The sequence below is a fragment of the Nycticebus coucang genome, chromosome 6, assembly GCF_027406575.1.
Source record: "Nycticebus coucang isolate mNycCou1 chromosome 6, mNycCou1.pri, whole genome shotgun sequence".
Classification (NCBI taxonomy): Eukaryota; Metazoa; Chordata; class Mammalia; order Primates; family Lorisidae; genus Nycticebus; species Nycticebus coucang.
The window spans coordinates 111,654,808-111,680,707 of record NC_069785.1 but is presented as its reverse complement, the minus strand read 5'-3'; the positions used below and the strand labels follow the sequence as shown (position 1 = coordinate 111,680,707).

Below are 25,900 nucleotides of genomic sequence, written 5' to 3'. Positions count from 1 at the left end.
GTGAGTCCCTGCTGCATGTTGTTTGGTTTTATCTCATGGCAAATAAACCCGCTCAGCTTTATTTGTGTTGTCTGGTACACAGCAGATGCCAAATAAATGCTTTTACTAACTCGAGTAAAAGAAAGAAAAGAAGAAAGGAAGCAAGGGGTGAGGAACAGAGGGGAGGAAGGAAGAAAGGAAGGAAAGGAGGAGGGAGAGAGGGAAGGAAGGAAGGCGGGAGGGGAAAAAGGAAAGGACGGAGGAAATGTGCACTATGGTATTTCTTTGAGCTATGTTTACTCAGCTAAGCCATAGCAGCTACTTTTTAATCTGCTTTATTATTTGAGCTTCTGAATAAGACTTTAGAAAATGTTCCACCATGGAGGATTCTGGAAATACTGCCTCACATCCTATTATCTGGTATATTTGTGCATCCAACCCATTCCCTCCATACTGAAAACACTTTGTAGGGAGGATCCATGTTCCACTTTCCTGTGTGTCTGATAGAACTTTTATTTAGCGTTTTACCCTAAAAACTATAGTTAACATTTGAACTAAATAAGATTTAAAAGCCAGAGTTATAACGCACTTAGTTTCTATCTAAGTAGGAGAAAGGAAGATTCTCTAAAATACACAGCAAACACTGTTTAAGACACACACACCACGTAACCACAAAAACATCATGCAAAACTGATATTTATGTATACTGTCTACTCTGCAAATGACTAGCTGTAATTCAAAGTAACTGCTTTTAATTCATGTTAAAATATGTCACTTGTTTTAAAGTGTAACTTGTAGAAAAAAAACCAAATAGTCAAGCCAAAGAGCAATCAGGAGATCTTTAAAAGACTCATGGCCAAACGAAAATGAGTTATGTGTGAAGTTTAAGAAATTTTACAGATAAGAATTTATAAGCATCTATTTTTTTAACCAAGCTTTTAATATACTGTGTCTGTATATTTGTCAAATTAAATTCTATTTGCATTGGAAATAATAAAAAAAGGCCAAATGACCTTTACTCATATGATTACTTATAAGAAAGAGATCCTAGCCCCAAAAGATGGGATTTCTCTCATCAGGAAGAAATAAATGCATGCAAAACCAACAGTCAAAATTCCTCCTCTCACACTTCAGTGCACCTTCATCCCTCAAGTTACTCTAGGACTGGACAGATGGATATTTGCAAGAGCAGTAACGTATCACGCTTGCAGGGGACAGACATGAAAGGGTTTTCCTTAGCATGTAACTTCTCTCTGTTGAACACCTGATATTCAGGGATTTGCAGAACCTATGTTGATATCAAAATTGATCAATATCTACTTCTTTCAGACACTAGTGAAGAAGGAGCAGCATTTTTAAATGCTCTGATTTGCATCCAGTAACATTTACCGTCAATTTGAAGTAATCGATATACAAATTTTATTCTATTTTATTACAGTTTGAGGAATTAAAGCATGGTATTTTACTCTCTATGACCATAAACACATGCGCACACACACAAATGCTAATCTCTTCTTAAATAAGAGCAGTCACATAAACCCCCAATACCTCCTCTCTCTGATGCCTGATGCAGGAGACACAACTAGAAGGTCTTTTTTTGAGAATGACTCATAGACAAAATTAATTCTCCTCCAATGAGAAGGAGGAGAATTATATATGGGCTGTGTTTTAGTAAACTGGAAACTAAATTAGCCTAATCTGATAGAAAATGTCTAAAAGCCTTAGACATTTCCAATTATTAATCAAAAGTATTTTAAGCTTATTGTCACTTTAAAAGGACCATGGAGGATTCACATCTTCTGGAAGATGTTCCTCCAGGAAATGCCCATACAGGCTCCCCAGCCAATTTTAATTAGGGAGTTCAAAGTCTCCATGTGACAGAAATGTGCAGTTCAAAAGATATAGTTCGCTAAAATTTAAATAGCTTGATTTTAACCATCTTAAAGTAAGTAAAAGAAAATGAATTTTTAGTCTTATAAAAGATTATAAATGTAAATTTGGGAAGGATAATATAACTTAATGAACCTTAAAAAACCCTAGTCAACCTATTCTTGAATTTTGATAATATTATAACATTTTTAACTTACTTAGCAAGCATTAGTACTAACAACTAACCTATCATTATACTGAGGATAAAAGTGTGATATATAACTAAGATTGTGATATATAACTAAGTTATTCATAAGAAGAATAACTAATATACATACATATTTACTACTATTTATAATAATCAAATTAGAAATTTATTAATAAAAGAGCAAATTTGCTCTGGACAACAAAATTTCCAAACAAAATGCCCTTCTCTGGAGGTTGGATAGAATCAGAATGTGCCTGTGAGATGTTTGGCTTTTAGATGAGTCTTCATAATGTTTCTCCAACCAGATTGAATGATGGTTGCAGAAAGGCTCTTAGACATTTTCTTTCAGATTAGGCTAATTTAGTTTCCAGTTTACTAAAACATAGCCCAAATATTACCTCTAATAGGTAAAAACTTGATAAATGTTTGCTTTTTAAAAATTTTCCATAAATTTATATTTTTTGAAAAAATTCTTACCCATACTTATTCTAAAATATTACAAAAGCAATAAAACACAAAAGCAAAGAAAAAATACCTTATTTCCTCTTTAGTGATATCCCTTTAAGTAACCAAAGAAAAAAATTTAGAAAGGTAAATGAAAACACAAATAGTTTAGAATCTAGAATTTTATAAAAAATAAAATGAAATAAAAAAGCATCGGCAATTGCGGAGTCAGCCGGTTCCTGACTTCAGGCCTTCCATTCTCCCTCTCACACCCCTCTGTGTCCCTTCTCTCTGGACCTTTCTCCAGGCCCTGCCCTTCTTCCACACTCACTTCCCTAATCTTCCTACATACTGGTGACATTTTCAGCCCCTTTAAGTACACAGCCCATCTGAACAGTGCTACTCTGCATCTTAAATTTTACAGTACCTACCCAAAGTTTTAACCCTCCTCTCCAGCATTTGTCACAAGGGTTTGTTTGAAAGGGCTTTAAGCCTCACTTCTGGTGAGCTGACTTTCTGGAGAATCTTGACAGAGCCATAAGGAGATGAAGTTAATTTTATCTAATTATAAAGCCTAACCTACCTTTTATTTGCAACAATTACCTGCATTTCGGATGAAGAGAGTCGGAGAGAACCTGCTGAGCCACAGTGGCATCCCTTTCCGCAAAATACCTGCAGTCAGAGGGAGAGAAAACCCGGGCTGCACAGTGCTGGGTGTGCTTACTCTAACCCAGGTGAAGCCACTTGGGTCCTGGATCAAAGCCAGCACAAGATCATCACTGGCACCAGCTCCTTCAGAGAAGGAGCAATTTTCCATAATAGAATTTTCCAAATATAATGCTATGCTAGGGTAGGTGTGAAAGTTACACAGATTTAGAAATGTACTTAGTACATTTGAAAATGTCATTACAGCTTTGCCAAGGACTTTATTACTAGGAAGAGTTACAGAGGAGCAGGCCGGATTGCTCAGCATTTGTGAGTCTTGGAAGGCAGGAGCCTGGGTGATGGGACTCCGTGAGCGGCCAGGACAGTGAAAAGGCACAGAGAACAGAGACTCAGGAGATGACAGAGGATGTTTCTCCTGGAGAACATTCACTGGTATTCAAATCTTTTTTTTCAAGAAAGAGTTTCAGTCTGTTGGTCTGGGTAAAGTGCTGTAATGTCGTCATAGCTCACAGCTACCTCAAACTCTTGGGCTCAAGTGATCCTCTTGCTTCAGTCTCCCAAGTAATGGGGACCACAAGTGCCCAGATAGTTTTTCTATTTTTAGTAGAGACAGGGTATCCCTCTTGCTCAGGCTGGTCTCAAACTCCTGAGCTCAAGCGATCCACCTGCTTCAGCCTCCCAGAGTGCTATGATTACAGATGTGAGCCAACACGCCCATTAATTTTAGATAAATGAAAAATATCTTATGGAGCTTAGACATGCTAAAAAAAATTCTATTCTGGAGGAAAAGGGGTAGTGAATTGCGGCGGGCGCCTGTAGTCCCAGCTACTTGGGAGGCTGAGGCAAAAGAATCACCTAAGCCCAGGAATTGGAGGTTGCTATGAGCTGTGACGCCACAGCACTCAACCAAGGGTGACATAGCAAAACTCTGTCTCAAAAAAAAAAAAAAAAATAGAAAAGGGGTAGTGAAATTTTTAGTACAAAAAACCTACATACCCTCAAAAATAATTCGTAAAAAGGGCTTTATAGGGCGGCGCCTGTGGCTCAGTGAGTAGGGTGCTGGCTGCATATGCCGAGGGTGGCGGGTTCAAACCCAGCCCCAGCCAAACTGCAACAAAAAAATAGCCCGGCGTTGTGGCGGGCACCTGTGGTCCCAGCTGCTCGGGAGGCTGAGGCAAGAGAATCGCGTAAGCCCGAGAGTTGGAGGTTGCTGTGAGCTGTGTGACGCCACGGCACTCTACCCGGGGGCGGTACAGTGAGACTCTGTTTCTACAAAAAAAAAAAAGGGCTTTATAGCGACCACTATAAAACTATAGCATGTATTATTTAATTTGATGTGTATATGTTTCCTGCATAAGTCTAAAGCAGGGGTCCCCAAACTTTTTAAACAGGGGGCCAGTTCACTGTCCCTCAGGAGGGCCGGACTATAGTTTAAAAAAAAAAAAACTATGAACAAATTCCTATGCACACTGCACATATCTTATTTTGAAGTAAAAAACAAAATGGGAGCAAATACAATTCACACCACTTCATGTGGCCTGCAGGCCGCAGTTTGAGGATGACTGGTCTAAAGTATAAAACATGCTCTTGAATTTCCTCTCGGAGAATTTCAAACCAAAGTCAGCCATTGTGACGTGTACGTCCACATTGGTTAATGAAACTGATTCTTCACACTTTTGCCAGCCACCTGGGTTTCCTCTGTATGTCTCATCTGCTCATATTTCTTGGTTCAGTATATCTAAAAAGTCCTCAAATAAAGAAATAACACACTGAATTCTGCCAGTCTTGTCTCCTGCCACTTGGTTTACAGTGGCTTATCTTACAGAAATTTTTGATTTTAATGTGTGAATTTTTTTATTTTTTATTTATTTATTTTTTTGTTAATCAGGCCCAGGCGAAGTTCGAACCCACGGCCCCTGGTGTGCAGGGCCGGTAATATGGGAAAGTCATTGATTCTACTTTTCTAGGTGATGATTCCTTTTAGTTTGTATCTTTAAGAGGTCCTTCCTTATTCAGACATCTTGTAGATTTTCTCCTGAAAGTTGGAAAATTTTTGACTTTTAATTTGTGAAGAATTGAGATGAGGTAGAGATTTAGTTCTATTTTTTTCCCTAAATGAGAGGCCAGTTACAATTGTCCCAGTTACAATTATTTAAAAGAGCAAAACTTACCCACTTATTTGTAATATCATCTTTCTTATTAAAATTTACATTCTATTCATTCACATTACATAATAATGTACCGTTTAAAACATTTTATAAAATAATGGGTAATTACTAAACTTCTTAAATTTAACACAAAGGGAAGATGTAGCGGAAAAAATTGGGTGTCACCAAAAATGACTAAAGGCTTAATTTCTTTTAAAAATACAACACTACCTTATCACTAGTATGGTGGGACATAGCTGGGAAAGGACTTCTTTTAACTCAAAAAATGGTTAATTAAATCACTGTTAATTTAAGCCTAAAAAATAATGAGCAGAATTAGTTGAATCACAAGAAGCATATAAAATGCAAGCGTTAAACAGTATTTAAAAAATAGACAAAGCAAAAAATATTTTTGATTACAAACCAGGGAATTAGGGCACCAAGTCTTTATTCAGAACTGGCAACCAAATGAAAAACTGAATATTTGTCTTGCCTGCATTTTAGAGAAACCAAATAACTATAGTTGACAAAAGGAACTTAGTTTCTACAGAATTCTAGCCAACAATTATGGGAATTAGAAAAGCACCTTTTGAGCAATTGATTGGTCCAGTGAATATCACGGAAGGAGGAACGGCTGATGGGGACTTTGCAATAGAGCCATCAGGCTGTGGTCCTTCTGATCCATCTTGGCATGGAGCAGAGGTAGGATGTGGCAGACCTCCCTCCGTGACGTCACTCTAAATCTCTTCAAGCCTTTCCGAATACCTTCCATTTTCCAGGAAATACAGGGGATGGGTACAAGCACAAACAGACAAATCCAGGCCATGGGATATTTTACAGGACAACTGACCTGGAACTGTCTATAAGTTAATGACACCGGTGGGGGGGTGGGGGGTGGCAAAAAGAGGGGGAAAGAGGGAGAGATGGCTTTAATTAAAAAAGACCTGCAGGGTCACATTAACCAAGTGTTATAGGTAGATCTGATATGGAATTGCATTGAAAACCAACTGTAAAAAGACATTTTGAGAGAGCTGAGAAACTGGACTATGGAATAGATATAGAGGACACCAAGAAGTCACTGTTAATTTTGTTAAATATAAGGACAGTGTAATTAATGTAAATCATATTAATGTTTTTAAAACTACATATTGAAATATGAGGGGTGGGTGAAATGAAAGTGTAGGATTTCAATTTAATTTTTCTGCCAAAATAGAATGTTGCAAGAATTTCAAAAGATTGGCAATTACTGAATCTGGGTGATCAATGTAAGGAGGTTCTTTACAATCTTCCCTCTGTTTTTGTATATGTTTGAAATTTTTCATAATAAAATTTTTTTTAAATGTATTTGAGATTTCCTTTAAAAATCCATGAAGCATGCTGAGATAGAGGGAAAATGGTAGGAGCTTTTAAAAATTTTATGCACCTGAGTTACCTGTCAGGGTACTTGAATGTTTTCTTGGAGTCCTCTAGGAGTGGCTTTTTTTTTTTTGGAGACAGAGTCTCACTTTGTCACCCTTGGTGGAGTTCGGAGGTGTCATAGCTCACAACAACCTTGAACTCTTGGGCTCAAGCAATCCTCTGGCCTTAGCCTCCCAAGTAGCTGAGACTATAGACACCTGTCTCAAGGTCCGGCTATTTTTAGAGAATGGGGTCTCACTCTTGCTCAGGCTGGTCTCAAGTTCTTGAGCTCAGGCAATCCACCTGCCCTGGCCTCCCAGAGTGTTAGGATTACAGGTGTGACCCACCGTTCCCAGCTGGGAAGAGGTTTTGAAACTGATAACGAAGTGGATCCTCTTTGCCATTTCAGTTTAAGGAGCATCACATTAACCCTCAACTATTCTTCATTTTACTTACTGCAAATTGTACAGTCCCAGAAGTCCCATTCCTCGAAAGTCCGTTTTAGGATCGTCACCTTGGAAACCAATTTCACACCACTGCTTAGAAATCCGAGATTCCAGGGGCGTATTGGGCTTCAAGAATTTCCATAACTAGAGACAAAAAAAGAGAAGTACCTTGGTGATATATACATAAAAATACCATTTCCTATTAGTTCAGATTTCGTAAACTACATTATTCGAAGGAGCTTTTGCAAAGCTGAATATGTGTAAATACATTATAATTAAAGGTGTAATCATCTTTTAATTCTCTCTGACCGCAGTTCTCCGAGTATGTTCTGAAGACTGCTTGAAGGTACCCTGAGTGGTTATTTCATAACAAAGTAAGAGGTTATTTGCCTTTCACGCTCATCTCCTTACGAGTACACAGTGAAAATTTCCAGAGGCTGCAGAACATGCCATTGGGTCATTGCTCTGAAAGCAGTGGAAGGCAGACATATTGTTTAGGATTTTAAATCTTTCTGTTTTAATTTCTAACTTGAAAATTAGATAAGTGGGGCGGCGCCTGTGGCTCAGTGAGTAGGGCGCCGGCCCCATATGCCGAGGGTGGCGGGTTCAAACCCAGCCCCGGCCAAACTGCAACAAAAAAATAGCCAGGCGTTGTGGTGGGCGCCTGTAGTCCCAGCTACTCGGGAGGCTGAGGCAAGAGAATCGCTTAAGCCCAAGAGCTGGAGGTTGCTGTGAGCCGTGTGACGCCACGGCACTCTACCCGAGGGCGGTACAGTGAGACTCTGTCTCTACAAAAAAAAAAAAAAAAGAAAATTAGATAAGTGGATAGAAAGATAATCTCCTACAAAAAAGGCCTGGTGCTGTCAAAAATATGTAAGGGTGTAAAGGGAAAGGAGAACATCCATCGTTTGAATCCTCAGAGACGGCTTCCTACTGTTACATCAAAACTTCTATCAGCCTGTTAACAAAAAGAAAAGCAGGCGGACTCCTGTTCCATTTCTCATGTTTCACCCACGACAGGAGTGAGAGTAAAGTTCATTCATCATGTAAGTGGAGAAAGAGAGGTCAGCAATGTTCAGAAATAAACTTCATAAGAGTCACCTAAAAGAATTTCAATTCGAATCAATTAATGGACAAGTATAAATTCTAAACTTTATTCTCTCCACTGCTTAATAAATTGGTTCTATTCTTCCAAGTTTTCTGTAGAAAGATTCCGTACAGAGAGGAAGATTGAGACCCACAGTTGTATAAAATGTAATGCCCAAACTTAGTTCCAATAGAGATGGGTATAAGAGCAAATTTACTTTTTAGACTATTAATATTGGATGTTATATCTTCATTATAGACAGGGTATTAATTCAAATGTAAAATTTCCATACTATGGCTATTATTATTATACTTATTACTATTTGAGAAATCATGAAATTCCCAAATTGCTTATTCTGTATTACATGAATTTTAAAGCTTCAACACTCAAAGATCTTGCTTTATATCAAATTATCACGTATCTGACACACTATAAAACATAACATTCAATGAAAGAAAAATACTAACAAATAAAAAGCTATAATTTGTTTTGTCAGTGTGATTTTAGACACTAAAGTTACTTATTATTCACAATATACGGTATTTTATGTTGGTGCTACTACTGGTAAATTCAATTTACCTAAAGAGTGAGAAAAAAACTTCAGAGGAAAGAACGTAAATCTACCATGCTTGAAAGCAAAATCTCTTTTTATATAATCCATACGAGAACATGCCCATGCTCTGCAGTCCTCAGGACAGAAAATGCTTCAGTTCATTAGAAAAGACAGCATTACGAGAGGCTGAGTGATCATCAGGAAAAGGTCTCGTGAAAAAATCCTTCAGGAACTGATTAGTTCCTGCCACAATGGAGGGAAAAAAGGAACTAAAATGTAAAGTACATCACATTCATTTAAATAATAATTTGAAGTACTCTAGGGCCCTGTGTAACTAAAAATTACCTGCTTTCATCAAGTGAGTGGAGCTAAATGGCAGGTAGGTTATAAACCTTCCTCACTAGGTGAGTGCTTTGTCTGGGAGAGTAAAAAGTTTGACTGATAAAGTGCTTTGAAAAGAAATTTCATTTTAATGATTTCATGGATTATACCAGACTAGACTAAATGGCTAAAAAGTGTTCTCAATTAAGTTGTTAATCCTGTTTTGGAAGATGAAAGCCCATTATGCTAAAATACTTTTATGAAGTACAATTTTGTGTATTTTTCCTGTAAAAAAAATCCTCATGCTATTTTGGTTCTCTTCTGATAAATAGGCTCTTTCTTGAAAAAACAATACTGGGAGGCAGGGCGCTCGTGAAGGGTGAGGTAGTTTCTTGCTCTAGGAAGCCGACTTTAAGTCTGAACTGAGCTGGGGGCCTGTGGTGGCCTCTCTGAGGAATTCAGCTGTCTCAGACTGTACTACCTGGAGAAGTTACACAAGGCCACCGGCCAAGTGCAGGAAACCACGCTCTAGGCTGAGTGATTCTCACAGCGGTCGTCAAGCTTCAGATGTGCAGGCAGACCTCTGAGTCAGCAACCTTCATGGTCTATTCTTTCTGCTGAACTCTCTCCCTTTGAACTCAGCCTTTATTGAGGCTTATTTGAATACTTCCGTCTTGTCTCAGGTCTGCTTCAGAACAGGAAGGACAAGGCCATGCATCTGTCTACTCTCAAGGCAGAGAGTTCAAGGGAAGAAATGTCTCACCAAGGAAACCTCTTCCCATCAGGAGAGGGTCTTTTAATTCTGTTTTCTATTAAGTGCATGGATTCACTTAAAATTCTGCCTTCATTATTAACTTGGTCAAAACACTTTTAATAGAAATGCCTATTTGAATAATTCATGTGGACGGTGCTATAAGAATATAGTAATATTATTCAATTTCATCCTGGTCTCTGTTCAAACAATCATAAGATCCAGATTTGTTTTATGCTTTAGGACTCTAGTAATGTTGATAATGCTCTCCTATTGCCAAGCCTTACACAGCATGGTAATACTGAATATTAACTGATCTTATAAACCAGGGGTTAGCAACCTTTGTAAAGGACCAGTTGATGAGTAAGTAGGCTTCGTGAACACACAGTCCTTGTAACTGCTGAACATTGCCTTTGAAGTAGGATAGCAGTCATTCGCTGCATATCAATGAACGTGTTTGGCCTCATTCACTGTACATTAATGAATGTGTCTGGTGCCACTGCAATCAAATAGTATTTATAAAAGTGAGTGGCAGGCCAAATTTGGCTCACAACAGGCCTTAGCTTGCTGACTCTCACTCTAAACAATTTTGTGAACTAGGTGTCTGATTACCCACTTTTCAGATGAAGTCTAAACTCTGGCATTTAAACACAAACCCTGGGTCCGCCCTGGAAGTGCACATGTGGGCAAGATGTGGTGCAGTGCAGTAATTAAGAGTCATTTCTGTCAAGATGCATTGGCTCATGCCTCTATTCCAGTGGTTTTCAACCTTCCTAATGCCGTGACCCTTTAATACAGTTCCTCATGTTGTGGTGACCCCCAACCATAAAATTATTTTTGTTGCTACTTCAGAACTATAATTTTGCTACTGTTATGAATTGTAATGTAAATATCTGATATGCAGGATGTATTTTCATTGTTACAAAGGAGTCGTGACCCACAGGTTGAGAACCACTTTTCTATTCCTAGCACTAGGAGAGACCAAAGCAGTAGAATCACTTGAGGCCAGGACTTCAAGTCCAGTCTCAGCAAGAGATGGGATTACAGGCATGCACCCCCATGCCTGGCTAAGTTTTATAGAAATGGGGTCTCTCTATGTTGTCCAGGCTGCTTTCAAACTCCTGGATTCAAATTATCCTCCTGCATTAGCCTCTCCAGTGGCTGGGATTACAGGTGTGAGCCACCACACCAGGCCTCCTTTTTCTTTTATTTGCTTCATATTTCCTACCAGTAGGTCATTTTGTTGAACTCAACTACCCCCACCAGAAAATGGTCAGCAAAAAAAAAAAAAAAAAAAGTAATAAAAAGGAGAAGAAGTTTAGCTAGTAGGTTAGCTAAAATTAAGCAGGGAAGAAAGAGAAGAAAACAAACTATTGCCAAGAATGAGGCTTCTTTAATTTTTAATGATTCACATCAGATCCAGCACTAATCAGCAGAGAGAAATGAGTCACCTGTGTAAGTACTTACACACACAAAAGCACATACTCCTTAAAACAAAAGGATGAGTTTTTAAAATTATGTCTTCTATTGATATTTTTCACTAAAATAAAATTAAGGCAGCTAAACAAATTTTTTTTCAATTCTGTTACTGCCATTTTGAATTCCAGGAAAGTATAAGGAAGCACACTAATTCTAAAAAGCAATCTATTTTCAGAATTGAATTTATACAACATTTTAGATAAATACATGGTTGTAAAGATTAGTCTTAATTTTGAGAGGATCTTAGTTTCTTTAACTCATAATTCAGTGTATTGAAGAAAAGCTATACTGATGTTTCATAATATACCATTGGATCCTGTAAGATGTTAAAGATTTTGCTTTGACAGCCAGAAGCATTTATACCTTCACATTATTTTTTCCAACGAATCCAATATGCCAAACATAAACCTTTCCCTCCTCTCTAATACAATCCAAGTTACATGAATAAATAATCAGCATTAAGATCTTGGGTAATTTCCCAAGAGGGCTATTGCTGAAGCAGAAACCAACTTCATCTTCTTTGATGTGTATTGAAAGTCATAAATGAAAATCCCAAGAAGGCTACGTTGATGAGAATATTTCAGATTGTATATGAAACCAGCACATTGTACCCCTTGATTGCACTAATGTACACACCTATGATTGAACAATAAAAAAAAAAAGAAAATCCCAAGTCACTCTTTGACAAATGCTATTTCTCCTGCTGGCTTTCAGCACATGTTAAACAATTTAAACTTGAGCCAAATGTGAGCGCCCATGCAGAGCACCTCCATGCTTTCTCAAATTACGAAAGAAAAATGCCTTTTAAACATAACTTCTTACATGAATTTTCTGATGAAAAATTTACCTCTGACATGTTAACCAGCAAGAGAACTCAGCCTTACCAACCAGTTACGGCCTGTGACTGGTTCATTTTTGTTCTCCCGGTGTCCAGAGCAGTTTCCAGCACATGGTAGGCGCTTGGTGAATTGTTAGCTGACGTAAGTGAGGAACTGAAGTACGTTCAAGGACTAACCTTCAAAAGCATCTCTTCATGTTGGGGATTCTCAGAGTCATAGGGCTCTCTGCGCAGTTTTTCCACATCTGCAATAAGGTTTCTGTACCCAACAATCTGCAGAAGGCAAGCCTGCAGAGAGATTCCCAGCCTAAGGTGTGCAAAAGTAGAAGAAATACACGAGGAAAATGAAATGTGTACTTTTGACATTTGTTCACTCGATGTATGAATGATACAACTTCTCATATTAATATAATGTTCAGGAAATTGTTCAAATATAATCTATTTAATGGAAGCACAATTCTGAAGCCCCACATGGACAGGTGTAGAACCTGGCTAAAATTTATCTCAACTTCTGGCTTTTTCATAAGCTAAACTGCAACAGTGTAACTTAAAAAATAAGTTACCTTTTTATGCAGGTGACTTGAAAGGAAGATGCAGAAAATATTGGTGATAAAGGGTTCTAAACACCGAGCGTTCAGCCTCGCTCAGTGGATAGATCAGAATCACTGCACAAAGCTGTGTGTGACAGGTCAGAGAAACAGTCCTCAGGGACTTTGAGGGAAGAAAATTTCCAAAATAAAATAAAATGGCTGGGTGCAGTGATTCATGCCTGTAGTCCTAGCACTCTGGGAGGCCGAGACAGGTGGACTGCCTGAGCTCATGGGTTTGAGACCAGCCTGAGCAAGAGCAAGATCCCACCTCTAGGCTCGGCGCCTGTGGCTCAAGTGGCTAAGACACCAACAACATACACCTGAGCTGGCAGGTTCGCATCCAGCCCGGGCGCGCCAAACAACAATGATGGCTGCAACCAAAAAATAGTCGGGCGTTGTGGCGTGTGCCTGTGGTCCCAGCTACTTGGGAGGTGGAGGCAGAAGAATCGCTTTAGCCCAGGAGTTGGAGGTTGCTGTGAGCTGTGATACCACAGCACTCTACCCAGGGTGACAGCTCGAGGCTCTGTCTCAAAAAAAAAAAAGATCCCATCTCTAAAAATAGCTGGGCATCATGGCAGGTGCCTGTAGTCCCAACTAGTTGGGAGCCTGAAGCAAGAGAATTGCTTAAGCCCAAGAGTTTGAGGTTGCTGTGAGCTGTGACACCAGAGCACTACTTTACCCAGGCCAACAAAGTGAGACTCTGTCTCAAAAAAAAAAAAAAGGAAAGAAAAGAAAGAAAGAAATGAAACAAAATAACAAAAGTACCTCTACTTAGGAGTATCCTGCACAGATAAGGCAGTACCAAGAGAAACATCACAACTTTACAAGATTTCCCGTTACATGGCAACCACTCCCCTAGCTGTCCAAACACTTTATCTTATCTGAAAAACCATCTGGTTTTCTTACTACCAAGCGGTTCAAATTCTGTCCTCTAAGCAAGTTTATTTCCATCTTCCCCCTTATGCCTATTTATTTTAAGAAAGTGATTCTTCCTTCTAGTCTCATCTGGAGGGTTAAAAAAATTCCCAAATTCTTCAATTCCCTCTCACGGAACATGCTTGACAGCCATGCTCAGTCTGCTCTGAATGTGCACTGTCTGATTAACAGTTCCCTCAAACTATATCACTGGAACAGAAAACAACGTAGTAATCATAACACACAGGGGATCTTTGCTTCTGTGATCAGAAACAGTTTTCCTTTTCTACAACCTGTAAGGTAGGATAGAATCTTCTTAAGAAGTTGCATCAGATTACAAGTTTATTAAACTGTTGACTAATCATAACATCCTTTCATACAAACTACTGTCATATAGAGTAAATCTCAAGGTGCCACTTCATGTTTATTTATTCTGGCTACATTCTTTACAGGCCTGTGTTTTCTGTGGCTCAAAAATGATTGAACACTGGCAAATTTCATACGATACAGTCCAATACATTCCTGTTCCTGGTTCACTCCCTGACTTTGAGCATTTTTGTTGTAATGGTGGTGGTTATAATCACAACAGTGACACTACCTTCTTCCTTTGGGGGTGGTGTGATAAATGAGACGCATAGAAGTTAAATCTAGAGTTGAAGGAAACATGTTTAGGATTGTATACTACTATCAGACAACTCAAGAATACTACTTTTTTTTTAGAATACTACTTTTTAATAAAATTGAGTGTTCAATTAAATAGCATTTATATTACTTGTTACCATATCACCAAAAAACTAAACCAGATATTTAAATTTAGAAAAGAGCAAACTGGCACTGGTCACCCAGAAAATCAATGCAGGGCTTGGAAGAGAGATGATTTTCGGGTAAAGAAGAGAATGGAAGGGGCGGCGCCTGTGGCTCAGTGAGTAGGGCGCCGGCCCCATATGCCGAGGGTGGCGGGTTCAAACCCAGGCCCGGCCAAACTGCAACAAAAAAATAGCCGGGTGTTGTGGTGGGCGCCTGTAGTCCCAGCTGCTTGGGAGGCTGAGGCAAGAGAATAGCTTAAGCCCAAGAGTTAGAGGTTGCTGTGAGCCGTGTGACGCCACGGCACTCTACCGAGGGCGGTACAGTGAGACTCTGTCTCTACAAAAAAAAAAAAAAAGAAGAGAATGGAAGAAATAAAAGAGTTAAGAACAAAGAAAGTCAATTAAATTTCTTTTCATAGTAGCGTTTAGTACCACCAGAAGTGGCACTTGAAAAAATGTAATTAAAGTAAAGTGAGGTTAATAGGAGTAGTAGTTTGGTACATTATCTTTCCCCATCCCTAATCTTCTATTTCTCCTGTTTTCTCAGAAAAATATTTACTTTTTTAAATATTAGATATTGTCAATGTCAACATGGAAAAAGGTAGAATTCACACTGAGATATAAAGAAAAAACAAAACTACAGGCTGAGTGTTGCTCATCTAAGCTTCTCGGGACCAGAAGTGTTTTGAACTATGGAATATTTGCAGACATGTAAGGAGATATCTTGGGGGTGGGTCCCAAGTCGACACATGAAGTTCATTTAAGTTTCATATACGCCTGTACATGTAGCCTGATGGTAATTTTATACAATATTTTTAATAATAGATGCAATCTATCACATGAGGTCAGACTTGGGAGTATTTTGAATTTCAGATTTTGGGTTTTCAGATTAAGGATGCCCAACCTGTACCTATAAAGATTTTTCTTTTTTTTTCCACATAAAATCAAAAGAATTTGATGGCATAGATGAGAAAGAAGTGCTTTTGAATGCAACTGACATGAATTTCACAGAATAGACATAAAAATGATTTGCCATTGAATGTAATACAATCTTTAAATATGATTATAGAAGTAATATATCCATCATGCCCAGTTACAGTCTTAAATTTTTGGTGCAATCTAAATTATAATGAATTGCCTTCTTATCACTTTCCCAGAGGAACAAAATATATGTCAGAAGAAGATACTCTATAAGTGAGTCAACTTTTAATGGCAAGGCAGCTAATTAGCTGAAGCAGCTGCAGAAGAGTTTTCCAGATGAAAATGGGGCTTTTGTTATGATTCCCTGGGCTGCTAGTACTTAAAATCCCTATCAAGTGATAAACCTATGCAAAGTGTGCTCTGAACTTCTCTTCAACTGCAGCCCCCCTCTTTGGTAATTAAAACCATTTCTCGGGGGTAATATCTGAAGTTCTCAGGTATGAACATCTGAAAGACTGTCTGAATGTTACCAACCTGAAACCGTCTCTAAATATATCTTCCTTTGGAATTTATTCTTCTTAATATCCTAAGCCCCAAATTTTACTGAAAAATTTCTGTACCCAAAGGAAAATATAAAGCTAATTTTAAATGTCATGTACATTGCCAAATGCATTTTAATACTTCCAAGATGAGAGGAATAAATTATAAAGTTCTAAAGCCTTCATATTAAAACCATCACTCCCTCCCACACATCTGTCTTCTTGACAAGCAGGTAGGAACTGTCTCTCAGATTATCTGCATGTCACCAAGAAATATTCATGAAGGAACCGAAGGACTATTCTAGATGGAGCAGAGTCACCTCAGGCACATTTAAAATGTGAACATCTACTGTTAACATAACACACAGGCATAGAACAGGGTGACTGTTGATGAGTGGGCTTCCTTCATCTCAGCTTTCACCCTCATATTAATAATATTCACCGCATCTCAGAAGCACAAACGTAACCCACAAAAGGAGTCGCTGCCATTTAAAACATGACAAAGGTACTTTTTTTCTCTACTCTTCATCCGAGAGTCAAAACGTTGTGGATGATTATTTCAGGGAAGGAGGGAAGGAAGGAGCGGGAGGAAGAGAGAAAAAAGCATGAAATCCGTGGCCATGTGACTTGCGTCTGACATAAGAAAATGATTCTTACTGTGGATTTATGTCGGGATTAATTTTCTTCAGTTCCATGATGTCTTCTATAGTTTTTTCAATGGCATCAAGGTGAACGCTCACTGAAGTCTGCAGCAGCTGGAACACAGGTTTCAATCAGTTTCCTTTTCATTAACCCCAGGGGCTTGATCTGTGATAGAGGCTTTAAGTTTCGTTTAAGCTTCTATATGAAGACATAAGCTAAAAGCAAAAACTGATTTACTGCACTTGAATTCTAACAAATTTGATGTTTTTACAATTGCAGTTGTGTGATTTCCTCATTGGGTTAGTGCAATTTTCCTGATTACCTTATTGGGAAAATACATAAAATTTTGGAGTTTTTGTTTTGTTTTTAATAGTTTCATCTGTTTCAAGATACTTATATTGAAATGTTATATTTTCTTTTCCTCACCCAACATAGTTTCCTGGTTAATGGGCATTATATTTTTGATTAAAGAGGAGATAGTCTTAAGGATACCAAAATTAAACAATAAGATAAAATTGGTAAGAATCTCGACAAGGAATAGTGGCTCATACTTGTAATTCCAGCACTTTGGGAAGCTGGAGTGGGAGGAATACTGGAAGTCAAGAGTTCAAGACCAGCCTGGGCAACATAGTGAGATTCCCCCAGCCCCACCAAAGAAAATCTCTACCCCCAAATGAAAATATTAGCCCAGCATGGTGACATATGCCTGTAGTTTTAGGTACTTGGGAGGCTGAGACAGGAGGATTGCTTCAACCCAAGTATTCAAAACTGCAGTGAGCTCCGATTTTTCTATTGCACTCCAGCCTGCCTGGGTGATAGAGTGAGACTCTGTTCCTAAAAAATATGTATGGCTTGGTGCCAGCCACATGCACCGAGGGTGGCGGGTTCAAACCCGGCCCAGACCAGCTAAACAGCAATAACAACTGCAACAAAAAAATAGCCGGGCAGTGTGGTAGGCACCTGTAGTTCCAGCTACTTGGATGGCTGAGGTGCTTAAGCCCAAGAGACACCACAGCACTCTACTGAGGGTGACATAGTGAGACTCTGTCTCAAAACAAATAAACAAAAAATATATATATATAAAATAATACATAAAAATAAAACAGGTTTTCTTTGTGCTATGAAAGCTAGTATGGTGGCATCTTTGTCATTATTAGAAATTCTTGAGTATAACATTACATAATTTGGATATGGAAGAAAAACTAGAGAGTCAACACTATTCCTATTTTTCAAGGAATATTTGTGATTTTGGAAGGTACATTAAAAAGATTTTAATTTTATGGGGAAGCAATAAATGCTTCACAAATCTGCCTAGAAATTCTCCTACAATGGCCGTTCTCATGTAAAAAGTATAGTAATTTATCACGGACAAATGATTCTTTCAGATGGAAGTTTCCATTAGTTTTCATAGCCAATGGTAGATTTTTGTTTCTTAAACTGTTTACTTTTTATGATAGGTAAGCCTCCAAGTGAAAAATTGCTAAAAAATAAAGAAATGATTTTGCTTACCTTACTTTTTGAATCCCTTAATGATGTTTCTGTTAAAGCAGTAACAAAAATAGTTATTCCAAAATTATTCTTTACAAATGGTTTTAAATCACCATTCTGAAATATAACATTGCACCCTTAATCCCACCGGCTCTGTTTTACTTGACTTCTTTGTTTCATGCTTACCGATTTTCATGGTTCTAGAAGCTCCAGGCTTGGTATTGTAACAGATCCGTTGTAGTTCACATCTTCCAGTTAGCTTCCTCATTACAAATTTCAGGCAGCGCCACAAAAACTTACAGTAAAAATACAGGCATACCTGGATCAACATTCTGTGAAAAAACAAAAGATAGCACCTTCCGATAGAAGTCTGGAAGGCAAAGAGAGAAGCCACCACCAGCAGGAAAAGCAGCCCAGGAGACAAACAACCATTAGACTCCGGATTTGCAAGTGTGTGCTTCTAATCCCATGTTAGTTATTTGCAGTAAACTGACTATGACTTTGTGCAACTCCATATGCCCTGTTCTAGTAAATTTTATATTCCATCAAACTGAGGGTGAAGCATTCCTTGAAATCCTTTATTTTTCCACTGTTGCCTAAAAGCATTCTGGAAATAAATCAGTACCTTGAAATACACAGTCCTTCAATATAGCTTGTGTTTTAGGAGTTCCCTCTCCCTTGGACACGGAGGAAGAGTGCGTTCTCTTGTTGCCTCCATGAACAGCCTGTCAGCCTGCCCTGGGTCATCTCCAGCCCTTGGGGATCACTGTCCCCCTTGAGGACTTGGCTGTGTGGCCACCTGCTTCCTCTGCTGACCAATCATAACACTCCCTGGACTTGCTGGCCATTGATTCTCCTTAGAGGTAATAACCTTCTCTAATTTAAACTTTTCAGAACTACCTGAGAAGTTTTTGGCCCTTGCTAAAGAAAGGTTTCTTTATTGCACACCTTACCTGACTCTAATACCTCAACAAACTATCAACTACCCTGTCACCAATAATGTGCTTCTGTGTATTCACCTCTCTCCAGCACAGGTAAATGTCTTTATGATGACTTTTCATTTTAAAAATGTTGAGTGTCTACTGCTTCATGGCATTGTTCAAGTCTCAAAATGACTCAAGAGTCAGAAGTAAAGAGGACCTATTATTCAGGAACTTCTCTCTCCCTCTTTCTCTCTTTTGACAAGGCCCTGCTGTACTGCCCAGGCTGGAGTACAGTAGCATCATCACAGCTCACTACAGCCTTGAACTCCTGAGCTCAAGTGATCCTCGTGCCTCAGCTTCCTGAGTAGCTGGGACTACTCAGTGCCCACCACCAGGCCTGGATGATTTTTCTATTTTTTGTAGAGACAAGGTCTCACTTTGTTGCTCAGGCTGGTCTTGAACTCTGGTCTTCAGTAATCCTCCCGCTTTAACCTTCCAAAATGCTAGAATTATGGGCGTGAGTGACCATGTACGGCCTATTAGTGTAATTTCTATGAGATTTCTTTTTTATTCTCACAAGTTCACTAATTCCTGCCAGCTCTAAAATAAGAGGACCCATGGTCATTCAGATGAATTGGATTAATTAATTAATAGACTCGACAATGGTGTGTGATCCATTCCTTTGGCTGTGTTCCTTTGCTCAGATTGCTTTGGTTGCCTATCCTCAACAGCTTTGTGTTAAAAATGAAAATTCTAACAGTCTGGTTTGTACAAAGGCATGAGGTCTGTATCTCATAATAAATGCAAAAGAAATGGAAAGAAACAGTAGAAGCAACCAAGCTGCTACGTTCAGGTGACACAATGGAATACTTTGCAGGCAATGAAATATCCTCAGTGTCCTAGGATATTTAATAACATGACTGTCCATGATTCATTCACCAAGTTAAAAAAAGTTACAAAGCATATGTATGAAATTATCTACTTTTCCTTTAAAAAAATTTAATACTAATGTATAAAGCAGGATAGACAACAAAAAATGTTAATAGTGGTATTGGTAGGTGATGAAATGATCAGCAGTTTTTATTTTCTTCTTTGATTAAGTATTTCTTCTATAATAAATATTTTTATTTTATTTAAGAAAAATGAAAGGCATAACAAAAATTAAAATGTATAAGTGGTCACCAAAAGCCATTACAAAAGTGCATATAAAATTTCTATGTGTAATCAGTACAAAATCAGCCAGATTGCGCTGAAAAGACCAAAAATGGGTTTACTATATTGTAAAGTTTAACATTCAACTGTTCCAGTCAAATATGTTCTAAGATCTGTTAGGATTTAGGTTAACAGCTTCCAAAAAAAAACCTAAAAATAAATTTAGTGGAACATTTTAATTAGACAAGTGAGATGATTTATAAAACCTTAACTTGATCTCTTGGAAGGTTTTCATTTTCCAAATACTGAATAGGTATGCCAGAAAAAATGATTGAGCAATCTCTTTGTTAACTGGTCCCCAGCCAAATGGTAGTGGTATTAATTATTGGGAGGCATTATTCTTATTATGCAGGCAGGGATAGAAGCTTTCCATGGTATTCACTTCATGTGCAACCTTCAGTGAAGTGGGCCTCATGTGTGAGCTCACACCTGAAACAAAGCCGCCTTCCAAGAACGATAGCACAGGTGTGATCACATGATAATCTGGTTCTTTTTTTTTTTATTTATTTTTCATTTTTTATTATTAAATCATAGCTGTGTACATTAATGCGGTCATGGGGCACCATACACTGGTTTTATAGACCATTTGACACATTTTCATCACACTGGTTAACATAGCCTTCCTGGCATTTTCTTAGTTATTGTGTTAAGACAATTATATTCTACATTTACTAAGTTTCACATGTACCCTTGTAAGATGCACAGCAGGTGTGATCCCACCGGTCACCCTCCCTCCGCCGATAATCTGGTTCTTATAAGACTTATAAGACTAAATCTTCCTAGAGAAGAGGGTCCTGATGATAAGGAACAAGACACCAATTCTATTATAGCTTAATTTAAGCTACAGAAAATTTCCCCTGACCTATCAGGACTATACAATGATGTGGCTTGAGACCTAGAAATGTCATCCAGGTAGCAGGAACTAGACACGAGTAAAGTGACCTACAGCCCAACTGTAATTTCTGCCACTGGCCTCTTTGCACATGAGAAAAATATGCCTGTTATTGTTCTGCATCAAGACAATCTTACATAAAAGGAGAGAAAAGACATTACATTCTTTTTGCTTTTATCTGGTTTTTTTTTGTTTTTTTTTTAAACTCCCCCAAAGAAGCTCACACTGACAAAAACACGAATCCACAGCAGGGAGGGGTGAAGCATCACTTCTTGGGCTCACCGGGCTGTGAAATGCAGCATTTCCCTTTAGAATAATCATGAACAATATTACAAATCAGGAAAGAGGAATGCCACTTCAATTATGAGATGACTTCTATATACTGCTTCCCCTTTCATAATATGCCAGTAGAAACTGGTAATAGTACTTATTACCCAAGTTATATTTAAAATTTTTTATCCAAAATATATTCCAATTTTTTTCCTTATTTTTCCAATGGGTCAACATGCCCACAGATATTCCATTAAAAGGCCAGCTTGCTATGCTAGATACTACCTTTTTTCAATCCAAATCATCAGATCAAACAGTATTTTGACAGATGTAATTTATTTTGTGTTTAGTTCATAAACCTGGTCCAGGTAAGGCATGGTCAGAGGTGGAAACACCTAGACTGCCCCTTACTTTGGAAGATTTATTTTTAATTATTTTATTTCTTTATTTATTTTTGCAGTTTTTGGCCAGGGCTGGGTTTGAACCCACCACCTCCGGCATATGGGGCTGGCGCCCTACTCCTTTGAGCTACAGGCACCACCCTGGAAGATTTATTTTAAGTCACAGAGCGGTTTGGGATCAAAAGCAGAACAATAAACAGGATTAAATATTCTGAGGGGATGTTAAATTGGTTTGGCATGTAAACCTGGAAAGGGAAGAAATTAAGAACTACATCTGTAAAGGCTCTCAAGCTAAGGGGGCAAAGAAAGGAGAAAGAGAAAGTATGTCTGTTTCTTATTTGAATTTAAGGACTTTGGGGTTGTTTCCTTTCCTCCTTCTCATTCATTTTGCCTCACATCCTGCGTTTTTGGCTGCATGCCTCAGAAGGAGGCATTTCAGATGTGCCTGGGAGACCTGTCCCACTTGCCTTTTCTTGCACCAGCCCTAATCCCATCCTTCCATCCCACACCTTCTCCACCATCTGAACCCTATGCTCGGGGTTGGGGGTTTCAGGGGGTGGTTTCTACCTGTGCTGCTTTTCCCTCCCAGTCTGAATCAGCAACTCAATAAGCTTAGTTTTAATTGGCATTATTTGCCTCTTCTCCCTAACACTAGACGTAGTTTTCTTTGTTCTGATGGAAGATCCCCAACTCACTACAGAAAAGATCTGTTAGATTTTGTAGGAACAATAATGAATCTTCATGACTAGAAGGAGAAAATACTGATCACCACCTCCTCTTTTTAATAACTACCTGCATAGGCAGCAGTTTTAGGGGTTTGTTCCTGTTTTTCTAATCACAGCTTTTTGACAGGGTTCCGAAAAGAATGACTGTAGCCTCCTAAGATGAATGCTTTGCTCAGACACTGGGAGAATCGGACTTATAATAAGAACTACTCCACGTGTTCCATTTCCAGTGCTTTCTGTTACCGCTATTTATTAATATGCTGCGGAGGGAGGTTTATGGCTGAGCTCACAGCAGTGTTCTTCCATAAAGCAATTATAATCACGTTTATTATTTAAAATTCATTCTCTAGCTTGAACCAGAATAGCCACCCAATGTAAATTATTCAAATTGGATTGTATCTCTGCTACCAGATGGAAGCGAGCTCCCGTCTTGCAACACTTTGTTAGAGGAATCCATTCAGCAGGGATGATGCCTCTGACATGAGGAGCTGCACCCGGAACCCCAGACCCTTGCCTGGGGGTGGGGGGTGTGGGTACCTGTGGAGCCATGGGAGGGGGTGTGGGTACCTGTGGGACCACCGGGAGGGGTGTGGGTACCTGTGGGACCACCGGGAGGGGTGTGGGTACCTGTGGGACCACGGGAGGGGTGTGGGTACCTGTGGGACCACCGAGAGGGGTGTGGGTACCTGTGGGACCACGGGAGGGGTGTGGGTACCTGTGGGACCACCGGGAGGGGGTGTGGGTACCTGTGGGTCCACCCTACTTCTTCATCTTAAATTTATGATTCTGACGTCTTCTTTTAGAACAATAAAAGTGGCTTATTTTGAACAGTTTCAATGAATGTGTTAATGAAAGTTAATTCTTGCTTGAAGAAATCCTGTAATAAACAAGAAGTACACTACTGGTGAGGAAGGATAAGTACAAAAGTCATCACAGTTTCCCAGATGAAATACTTTTTGTCTAAACGGCCATAAAGAAGAGCAAGCTCTCTCAGGTTTCATTTTGTGGCTCCAACGAAGTTTCTAATCAGGGGTCCTGGCAATCAGCTATCAACAGGTGTTTGACCTTGTAAATGGGACTATCTTTAAAAGGAGGTTTCAATCATCTGTGGGTCTTTAGGAAAACAAGAGTATTTCCCCCCACAGATCAGGGGAGATGCCCCAAAACCCTGCGCCCAGGCAGTGTGGGGCCCCATGGTCTTTTCCACCATCCTTTTGCTAAAGAGATCACACTGCCTTCTGAAAAGTAAAAATTAACAGGATTGGTGGGTATATATCTATCATGGGTTGATGTTACTCCAAATTCTATTGCTATAGCAAAGGGCAGTCCTTACATTCCAGGGACATTACATTGGAGGCTTCTAGAGCAATAGCCAATTGTGGGATAATTAAAATAAATAAACTGTTGGTTTATCCTTTCAAAGAAAAGGAGGCACAAGTTTCTCTTAATTTATGGATGATATTATTCAATTAAAAATTTGAAGTTTAAATATATACATTTTATATGATTTATTTTTTATTAAAATTCAGATTTGTTTTTTGTTCTTTGGATAATCTTTTGTCTTACTGATAAGAAGAAATGGCAAACATATTACAGTTTGACATTTAAAAGTTATTTAAATGTAATCTCAAATATAAACTTTGATTACCAAATAAAAATATTTGAAAGATAAGCAAAATTAAATAAATATATAAATAAAGTTATCAAGGGATATCATTAATGTGCCATCATCCTATTCCATAGGCCTCAAAATCTTCTATAGGGGATAAGGAATGAGTCTGTTATTATTATAGATTTACTACATATATATAGCTCAAAAAATTTTTAAATAACCAGCTTAGAGGACATTCTCATTATTGTAAATAAATTAATTTATTCTGAGTTAAAGACCTAGACTAGTTGAAGGAAAGAGACTTAAAATGAATTAGAGGGAAAAACACAAAATGGTAATTGAAAGGTAGTTTACTTACTCCTTCTTGGAACTAAACAAATATAAAATGAGGTTGGCGGCAGGCAGAGCAAGATGGCTCACACCTATAATCCTCGCACTCTGGGAGGCCCAGGTGGGTGGATTGCCTGAGCTCACTGGTTGGAGACCAGCCTGAGCAAGAGCGAGACCCCATTTCTACTAAAAATAGAAAAACTAGCTGGGTGTTGTGTCAGGTGCCTGTAGTCCCAGCTACTCAGGAGACTGAGGCAAGAGGATCACTTGAGCCCAAGAGTTTGAGGTTGCTGTGAGCTATGACACCACAGCACTCTACCCAGGGCAACAAACTGAGACTCTGTCTCAAAACAAAACAAAACAAGAACAACAAAAAAAAATGAGATTGGCCATGTAGCATAGAAGAAAAAATAGTGGGCATTAGGGTGGTGGAAAAAGTGAGTGTGAGTCAAGAACTTAATTTCACTGCAAGCAACGTGACATCCCTTAAGAAACTTATAATCTAATAAAGAAAATGATGATACAACAAAAAGTTGAACAACAGTGTGATGATTCCATAAAAGGAAAATTCCCAGGGTGTTAAGGAGGCAGAGGAAAGTACTTTCCTCTGAAATTAGACAGGAAAGCTAACTCTTGATTATCCCACAAGGACATGAACAGCCTAGAAAATCAGCATGTCCTAGTCACTTCTGAAAAAAAGTGAAAATTCCCATAGGTGAATGAATGAAATTCACAGCAACCTGCTGAGTGCCCACAGCTTTCATTCACCTTGCATGTGCTCTGCAGGAGCTTAACAAAAGGGAAGTGACCAAGAAAAAGCTGAGGGTGAGTCCAGACAGGAGGGTTGGGGTGTAGGCAGGCTCTCGACAGGCTGCCTACAGAAAATCGCCTAGAAAAAGATTCAGGTTGACATAGTTTAACAATTGCATGGAAACAGTATTTGTTTTTTTTAATGCACGGAACAAAATAATTTATGTGTGTATAGATGTATGTGTGTTTATATATCTGTATGTGTTATATATGTACACATACACACGTATAATACATAAAACATACATACATACATGTGTATGTGCCCTCAAAAAGAGAAAACTATCCCTAAAAGTACCAGTCTGCAGAGAGAGAGGTATTTGGATGCTCAAACCATAACCTTCCCCTTTTTGGGACTTAGCTCCTCCGTCTCATAATCTCAGTCCATGCCTCCAGCAATGCTAATCAAATCCTGGAACAACTACACATCCCTGCACCTTCTTCCCTTCAAAACCAGTGGGAACTGGTGGGTGCTGAATGGAAAGTCCAGCCTTTGCCTCTAAGTCCCAATTTGCCACTGTGAGTTGTGTGACTTTCTCATTTGTAAGGTGCAGGAGTTGGATAGACTTCTGGCTTTCAGAGAAGGCAGACATGTGTTGGAAGAGGAGATTTTCTATCTGACTGTCAGGCATGTGTTG

The 25,900-nt window shown here is 38.8% G+C and overlaps 1 protein-coding gene across 2 annotated transcripts in view; it reads right to left on the bottom strand.

Moving 5' to 3' along the window:
* ELMOD1 (ELMO domain containing 1) overlaps positions 1-25,900 on the bottom strand; it is a 68,361-nt gene that overhangs the window by 10,749 nt on the left and 31,712 nt on the right. The window contains exons 3-9 of one of the 2 annotated variants that reach the window (XM_053595679.1): positions 18,274-18,419; positions 18,109-18,137; positions 16,615-16,712; positions 12,364-12,493; positions 7,168-7,301; positions 3,104-3,172; positions 2,592-2,615 (exon numbers count right to left, since the gene is read on the bottom strand). In XM_053595679.1, coding sequence (XP_053451654.1) covers positions 2,592-2,615; positions 3,104-3,172; positions 7,168-7,301; positions 12,364-12,493; positions 16,615-16,712; positions 18,109-18,137; positions 18,274-18,419 — 630 coding nt within the window. The remainder of the gene's footprint in view (positions 1-2,591; positions 2,616-3,103; positions 3,173-7,167; positions 7,302-12,363; positions 12,494-16,614; positions 16,713-18,108; positions 18,138-18,273; positions 18,420-25,900) is intronic. The other variant, XM_053595680.1, reaches the window with a different exon arrangement.